Raw genomic sequence first — 8778 nt, 5'->3', positions numbered from 1 at the left:
TTAACCATAGGCTACGCACAAAAGTTTTTAGCATGTTCAAAAATTTATTTCTGCCTCAGCGTATGCCAACGTATGCCAACGTGCTTGAAACGTATACAACCTATGCCTAACGTTCCCCTGGCGTATGTCAGCGTATACCAGCGTATGAGTGATAATTTTCATACGCAACTCATATGCTTCTCTCATACGCAACAGTGTGACAGGGCCATTAGCAGTAATAAGTTGAAGTAATAATTTTGTGTGTGATGTTATCAGTCTTGGCCCACTCTTCTTTACAGCATTGCTTCAGTTTATTGAGGTTTGCAGGCATTCATGTCTGCACAGCTCTATTCGGGGGCATTGCAACATCTCGATTCTGTTCTTCAGCCATGCTGTTCTGGATGCGCCTGTGAGCTTGGGTTCATTGTCCTGTTGCACGACCTATGTTTGGCCAAGTTTTTGCTCTCAGACAGATGGCCTCAAAACTGACTTGAGAATACTTTCTTTTACAGTGGAGTCCACGATCGACTCAATGACTGCAAGGTGTCCAGGTCCTCAGGCTGCGAAACAAGCTGAAATCATCCGCCCTCCACCGCCGTCCTTGACAGTTGGTGCGAGGTGTTTGTGCAGATTTGCTGCTTTTGGTTTTCATGAAATGTGGTGCTGTGGGCCATTACCAAACATCCCCACAGTGTCTCATCTGTCCAAAGGAAATTGTTTCAGAAGTCTTGTGGCTCGTTCTCCTTTGAAAACCTAAGCCATGCTGTCGTCCTTTTTTAGAAAAAAGAGGCTTTCTCCTGTCAACCCTTTCCGAGCATGCCATATTTGTTCAGTCTTTTTTCTAATTGCACTGTAATGTTTTCCACCAAGGAATAATAGTTCTCACTGTCAAATGTTGGACTCACAATTGTTTGGGAATGGCCTTATAACCCTTCCCAGCAAAAATGGTCGCTCAATATCGTCGCCGATGTCTTTCTTCCTCGGCATTGTGTTAACACACACCTGAATGCTCCAGGCTGCCCGAAACTTCTGCCTTTGCAAAGGTGCTCACACTTGCTGATGATCAATTAATCAATTGCATTTGATCAGCAGCACCGGACTGCTATGTACCCTCTTGATTTATGTTGAAGCATTAAGGGTTGGACTGAATTTTCCTTAGTTAGTTGGTTTTCCTTAGATAAGAAAAACAACAACGATGATATGATGCAGTACATCGTGTGATGTCGTTCATCTGAGGTAATGTGAACCTCATTTTAAGACCTGGCAAGGACTGTACATCTCATGGGAAACCACCTCTGTTTCCAGTTGGGTTATGATGCTTCTAAATGGGAGATGCTTCAACCTTTTGCTGTGTAAAGACAACATCCACGGAGGGCTAATGAAATGAGACAAGTTATCCTCTCTGGAAGATGTGTGTTCCCTGAACGGTGACTCATACGGGCAACATCAGAGAATAGGACAAATGTGAGGTCAGAATTTGAAAAAGTACGACGGTATTGATGGCAGAACTGAAGACTAAACTGATCACCCAGTCCCAGAATGTGAGCAAACACAAAGTGCATAAGATTTTTTATTTTATTATATTTTTTATCACATTGTGGTGCACCTCTCTGGCTTAAGACTTCTGAAGTAGGCTTTCCTAAATGTTGGATACAGCATCAGTAACTTACATTGTTGTTAAACTGTAGTTGTAACCAGAAATCACACACACACACACACACACACACACACAAAGAAAACTGAGACCAAATCTGATCTTAAATAACCGGACTCTCTAAAACGTGTAATTAAGAACGTGTTATTGTGTTAAACAGACCTGAAACGTTTCAGTTAACTACAGACCAGCTATATGTTCTTCAAAGGCTCCCACTGTCCCCTAGCTCCTCCCTCTCTGTACCGTGTGACAATAACAACTCATCCACAGAGCGGAGCTGCACTTTTCAGCTCATTTTCCTCCTGTCATTCCTCCTCCTATCTTTGATCATTGTCCCGCCGCTCGACCCCCCAAGAAACCCTCACTCAGCACGCCTTTTCTTCGGTAGCTCTTTTTACTTCCCAACTTATCCGAGGAGCTAAACTCTCGTGGATTCTTTCATTTAGGGGTGCCTCGGCAGGCTGGGTTTTATACTTTGAACTTCGGCGACTCTCTTCCCCTCTTGTAGGTGACCATGGCCGTACCGGCTGCTCTGATCCCACCAACTCCTCTGATCCCACCGCCCCAGATCGCGAATCCCTCCGCGACGACGTCCCCGCCGTCGACAACTTCATCACCATCTCCATCCCTGGGCCCCCCATCCGGACCCGGACAGAACCTGTTCAGATCAGATCTCCTCGCGAGCGGCAGTCCGGGCATCCCGACTCCAAACGCGGCTCTAAACCCCAGCAAACCCGTCTACTCGACCCCGTCGCCTGTTGAAAACATACCGCAAAACAACGAATGCAAGATGGTCGAGTTGCGCAGTGCAAAAGTGGCCTCTTTCACCGTGGACGGCTGCGAGCTCATCTGCCTTCCTCAGGCTTTCGACCTGTTCCTGAAGCACCTGGTCGGCGGACTGCACACGGTCTACACCAAGCTGAAGCGGCTTGAGATCACGCCGGTGGTGTGCAACGTGGAGCAGGTCCGCATCCTCCGCGGGCTCGGCGCCATCCAGCCCGGCGTGAACCGCTGCAAACTCATCTCCAGAAAAGACTTCGAGACTTTGTACAACGACTGCACGAACGCGAGGTTAGTGGAGAGCTCTCTTGTGCGTTTTTTTTTTTTTTTTTTTTTTTTTTTTGTGTGTGGATGAAATGTCCTCACAAGACAGCCGCGCGTAAAGGCGCAAGAGCGAGAAAATGGGGGAGACATTTTTATTTATTTTTTTCCTTTTTAGAGCGACTGGTCCGAGAGCTGTAATTAGTAATTTGATAATTGTTATCGAGTGTGTGTGTGTGTGTGTTGCCGAATTTGAGGTGTGTGTCGAGCTGCGTCCGAACCTCGCAGGGCTGTGCACGCAGTTGTGTGTTGGGAAGGAAGAGACGAGCGCGGTTTCACCGGTTCCAAAATAACAAAAAAAAAAAGTTAAGTGAAAGTTTTTTTCGCACGTGCGGGACCAAGCTGAGCCGTGATGGATAGCCTGTCTGTCTCTGAACAAATAAATCGATAATGTAGGCTACACCTCGGTTGAGTTTCACATTTCTTTAGAATAAAGTGTAGATGTGGAGCTGCCACTACAAAGACAATCCCTCAAAATAGGAGGCTGATATCCCCCCTTTTTATTTATATTTTTTGGAGGCATGCTTGAACTGCAGTTTTTCTCTTTGAATGTTTGTAACTTTTTTTTTTTTGTGCCAATTTGAGGCTTTAATGACTGAAGTAAAAACTAGGCTGTGGCTCTGTTATGTGCCCTTGCCACAGGGGCGATATGATTTCGGTTATTCTCAGAAAATAAAACAAGGCAGACCCAGATGATCTGCTCATCTGGCAGAGGACGAGAAATGTCTTTACATTTGCCGTTTCTTTATTTGTATTTTGTTTTCCTTTCTTTCTTTTTTTTTGGGTAGTTTAAAAATGACATTTTTGAAAGTGTATGGCACACTCCTGAAGAAGAAGAGAAAAAAAAAGAGTGCCCTATGAGATAATTCAGTTCAGTGAGGACAACAGCCAGATGATAATGAACCTGAATGAATGGAACATCCTTGTTTTGCCATAAAGCAAATAAATGAATATACACTGGTGTTGGTGAAATGCTGCTTGTGTGGAACTCGACGCATTAAGCCATGTAAGCAAATCGGGACATGTTCAGCTTTATTTAAAAATGTGAGGGACTTAGGCAGAGATCAATATTTGATTAAAAGCCATTTTTATTGTCCTGTTGCTCCTGTCTTTGATGTATCGCTCAAGTCTCTCAGGATGGTTCAGCCTGGTCAAATTTACCATCTTACCTGTCACTGTGATTGATTCCGTATTGATCTGCTAGCCAGAAATGAGCTGGAAATGCAAATATGATGGAAAAGCACGCGTCAGTGGGGAATAGCAATAAACACTCGGAGTCACTTTGGAGTCTCACTTTCAAAGCGTGCTCCCTTTTGCAGAATTAACAGCGCGAGATTGCAGTTGACTCTTGAGTTATAGCTGTGCCACGAGCACGTGTGACGGGGGGGGGGGGGGGGGGGCACACACAGACACGAGTTGGGTTTCTTTTTTCTGTACCATTTTGGGTCATTAAGATCTATGGGATATGAGAGTGTATTGATCTTGTTTACAGTTAGGCCTGATAAGAAAATGCAAAAACAAAACAAAAAAAATCCCCAAAACTTCCAGGACATTTTCGGACGCACTTGGAAGCATTTTTCTAATCTGAAGCTATTTTTTCACTTGGTTTCACTTATTGATATCTTTAGTATCTCGCTTGCAGCTTTGGCCATCGGCAAACACTGCTCGCCGCGGAGACAGCTCCACGAAGAAAAAACAACTGGCCTCACGCTGTTCACAAATGCCCCGCAGCCTCGTTGTGTCCATTCCAGCGGCAGGCGTCTCGACAACTTACCTGCTCACTTTGGTGCTTAAGTGTCATTTAAATAAAGCATCGAGGAAGACGAAGCACCCCCTCCATCCCTCCTCTCCTTCAATAGCGAGACATGTGCGGTGCGGCGACTTCTCCTCTCAAGCCCGGCGAGGAGCTTCAGGTGACAAAGTATGTGGTTGAACTCTCTGGGTTGTCAATGGGGGGATGGCCAGCGATGGGGTTAAAGGATAATGCAGTGCCTCGCGTCGCTTTAATGACGCTAAAGTGCTGGGCTATTACGGGCACACGGACAGGACTGTAATTGTCTCTGAAAGCAGCCAGGTTCTCCCGGTGCTGGGCTGAAATCAATCACTCAGACCCGGCCTCGCCTGCCTGCCCCATTTGGAGAATTACATCATGGAACGGTGAGGCATCCGCAGGATAAAAGGCTTCTGTTACTTAGAAAGAGTTGATTTTATTTGCAGGGATGTGTGCTTTACTCAGCCTCTCATTGAAGTGCTGCTGACAAAATGATCACTTTTGAGTAATCAGGACACAGGTCGACCTGCAGGTGAAAACGAGTTCCCTCTCCAAAGTCGGCGGTCCGTTTTTTTCTTTTTCTTTTTTCTTTTTCTGTTGCACCGACTTACAGTGGGGATCAAAAGTATCCGAGTTCACCGGTTAACCCGCTCAGGTTACACAACAGCAGCCTGCTGGCCTGGGATAGTTTAGCTTTTCATCTCGCCCTCTTGCCACAGTGTCACCACTCTTTTTTTATACAGTGGCAGAGTGATAACAATGAGCTGAATAATACTGCTGTACAATGGGTCTCACTATTTCACATGCAGTTTTTCTCTCCCCCCTCCCGCATTCTATTGTGTTCAGACAACACTACTCCCCATTTTGCACACAGTGTGAATGCGAATGGCATCTCGGAGCACTGCTGCAACCTGCTGTTTCAGTTTTGATGTGGACACAAACGAGCTCGGACCAAATTGTTAACCCCCGCTCCGCTTACTTTGAGCCCAGTCAACTGGGAGCGCTGTTGTTCAGGTGGAATGTTGGGTTTGTCCTTTATTCGTTACATTTTTTTCCTCCCTTTCTGTGGATGTGCGTGTTTCCGCCATTGATAAAAAAAAAAAGAAAAAGATCACAATTAAAATTCCTTTTCGAAAATGTCTTTGGCGGTTTGGACTGCATACCTCAGCACTGTACCGATAAATTATCGTTCATCTTTAAAAAAAATACCAGAGATAATCGTCCTCGACCCTTTTCGTTTTCTTAAGGACACTCACGCCAGATTACCAGTTTTACTCCCCCCCCCCACATTTGCTCCCACACTGATCCAGGTTCAGTAATCTCCCCTACATTATGACTCTGGCCCTCCAGGAGCCCTCCAGGAGCCCTGTGTTTCTGCTACTTGTTTTCCTTTTCATTTTCCCCGCGGTGGGATGAAAAAGGTTCTTATTGCTGCGTGACACTTGAACTCTCTGAAAGGTTATTATAACACGAGGGGCGGGGGGGGGGGGGGGGGGGGGGGGGAGGCGGCGTAGAGATATCGCATATCTCTCATTGGTCTGCTTTGTGGAGGCAGGCTATCCGACGCTGGGGCGCAGAAATACAGCAGTTAATTGACAATCATTGTCTACCCCTGAAGGTTAACCACACGCCCTAGACAATGTCCCACCACTGGGAATGGGTTGGCTTTTCACTTACATGCCCTTCTTAAATAGATTTTCCCCGGCTCGTTTCAGTCAAACGGATCTCCCTCTGAAATGTTGCACATGACGGGTCGCAGTGAAGCCGCTCTTTTTCTTTAACAAATGTACGTAATTGATACTGATTTGACAGGGAGCGTTGTGAGAGCTATCACCTCTCTTGCTCCTATTTCAAGTGTGTTTATGCCTAAATACACATATTTGCAAATGACGGTAATTGTTTTGTTTAGCGCCCAGTGTGAGCTGCCACTGTGGGTGCCAGCTCGCCTCTCTCTCTCTCTCTCTCTACCTCCTCTCCTCCGCCGAAGCGCTCTTATAGTATATTTGTTTTCTACAAGGCGCGGATGTGTTTACAGGTACTCATGGGAGATTTCTGGATTCCATTCAAATCATTCCCAGTCAGAGTGGGTGCTAAGATACCCCCCCCCCCTGTCACCCAGCAACCACATCCAAGAGGGAGCTCGGGCGATAATAACTTCAAAAACAGAGTGACAGATGCCTGATTAGAGAAGTAGAAGGAGAGGGGGAGAGGCAGAGATAGAGAAGAAGAGAGGACGAGAGATAATGGCATACAAAGCTGTTTAAAACCCAAATCTATTGAAGTACTTTCTCGAAAGCCAAATTGGCCCTCACGTTGTGTGTTGTTCCTTCATTGAAGTAAGAAAGAAAAGCATTTTGTGTTTTTTTTTGTTTTTTTCAAATTTTGCCCACATTTAATCCTTCTGTGGGGATCTGCTAAATTTGATTAGGTACAGTACATGTGCTCAAGTCAACTGTGCAGTTGGCAGATGGCGGCAAGGTGTTTATTTTTTTTTTCTGCAAACAAATAGTCTCCTTGAAAATCAGAATTGCTTTATTGACTCGACATTCACCGAGTTGGAACAGGAGCAAATTAAAAGGTTTTTCTTTTCTTTTTTTTTTTTTTAAAAGAAAACTCCACCGAGTGGCTCAGTTAACCAAACGCGTTTCATTTCTTCATTTCTTTTGGGATCAGATTTTCTCCAGCTTAAAATGAAGCTGAGCCGAGACTGTTTAAAAAAACAAAACAAGGGGCCACAGATTTCTCTCGTTAAAGAGGCTTTTGTCTGACACTGTCTGTCGTCGTTTGTGGGTTTAGAGGCTATTTGCATGGCGTAGAGGCCTGTGTTGTTAATTTGCCTGTTGGATGCATTAGCCGGCCACGCCGCTTATTTGCATGCCTCCACTGGATCTGCAGCAGACCACCGAATTACCAATTTGTTCTGTTTTTTCTTCTTTTCTCCTGTTTAAAAAACCACACACATATCAACACAGATTCCATCTACGCTGACCGGCGCTTTGAGGATGAATTTTCGCAAAAGTTTGCGAATCCCACCCCCCCCGCCCCCTGAAAAAATATACAACCTTTGACTTTTACAGACAACAAGACCCAAACTGTTGAGAATCTGCCGATTCCCTGACACGCCAGCAGAAGCCTCTCCTCCTCTCTCCCCCCTTTCTCTCAGACGGAGCTCGTCTTTACTTGCGGGCTCTTTCATATTGCAGCACACTTAGGGAGCGCGGCGGAAGTCACCGATGCTTGTACCAGGATGTTAAATGCTACTGACAGAAGTTAGTGGGAGCAGATGAGATTTCCCGATTGGAGAAGGAATGCAGGCCCTTGCCAGGCTCTAATATGGTCACATAGAGAAATTGATTTTCCTCTGAAATTAATTAATTTTTCATATAGCCCAAAGCTGGAGTTAAAAAAAAAAAAAAGAAAAAGAAAGAAAGAAAGAGCGCACACTCGCTGGTTTCCTATTTTTCCACCCTTTTTTGATAAAAAAAGAAGAAAAAAAAAGAATTATTGCCTAATCATATTAATACTTTTGCCCCAAGGATGAAAAGATAATTGTACAAATGCATTTGGAAATATGTATCACTGAGTATTTATGATTAAATTATGCAAATAACTCGGCTCCCATCCTTCGTGGGCCCAGATTGTCTAATTAGGATTGATATGGCGAATAGATGTTGGGGAATCTGAATACAAGCATGTCCAAAGAGCAGAAAATTGAAAATGACAAGGCTGGAATCCTTAAAAAGTGTGTTGCGTTTTTACCCCCCCCCCCCCCACCCCCACCCCCACTTCCCCACTCCTCTCTGTCTAATTCAGCGTAGCTGTATCAGGAGTTAATTTTCCCCAGCTTCATTTCTCGTCTGAGCTGACAGGAAGAGGAATCCATTAGGGAAGCAATCTCAGATGGGATTCCACAAATTTCCTCTTCTTGTTTTCTCTCTCCCCCTCTTTGGTTTTTTTTTTTTTTTCGTGCAGCCTATCAGGGATGGATCTTCTCCTGAGTAAACATGCAGATGTTATTCTGCCAGTGTCAATGTTTTTGGAGCTCTTTGCTCAATACAAAAGGGCTCCTCCTTAATAATTGAGGGATCTTACGAACGGAATGTTGTGCCACAAAAAGCCCTTTGTACTTTTGGAATTTCAAGAAGCAAAGCACGTCATATTAAACGACTTACCCCCCATCAAAGTAAGGAGTCAATGTTAGATGACATTTTTTATGTAAAAAGAAAGAGATTCACTGAATTTAAGTGACTTTTTGTACATACGGTAGGTAAAA

The 8778-nt window shown here is 44.8% G+C and overlaps 1 protein-coding gene across 6 annotated transcripts in view; it reads left to right on the top strand.

Annotated features, from left to right (window-relative positions):
• The first annotated feature begins 1911 nt into the window (after positions 1 to 1911).
• The window catches only part of dachd (dachshund d), a 93611-nt gene continuing 86744 nt past the window's right edge, over positions 1912 to 8778 (top strand). For 3 of the 6 annotated variants that reach the window (XM_075479229.1, XM_075479230.1, XM_075479227.1), the window contains exon 1: positions 1913 to 2704. In XM_075479229.1, coding sequence (XP_075335344.1) covers positions 2148 to 2704 — 557 coding nt within the window. In that variant the 5' untranslated portion in view covers positions 1913 to 2147. Of the gene's footprint in view, positions 2705 to 8778 lie in introns of all 6 variants that reach the window. The other 3 variants (XM_075479232.1, XM_075479228.1, XM_075479231.1) reach the window with 2 other exon arrangements.

The sequence above is a fragment of the Odontesthes bonariensis genome, chromosome 12 (assembly GCF_027942865.1).
Source record: "Odontesthes bonariensis isolate fOdoBon6 chromosome 12, fOdoBon6.hap1, whole genome shotgun sequence".
Lineage (NCBI taxonomy): Eukaryota > Metazoa > Chordata > Actinopteri > Atheriniformes > Atherinopsidae > Odontesthes > Odontesthes bonariensis.
The sequence above is the reverse complement of the archived record's forward strand: the minus strand, read 5'-3'. Positions and strand labels throughout refer to the sequence as shown.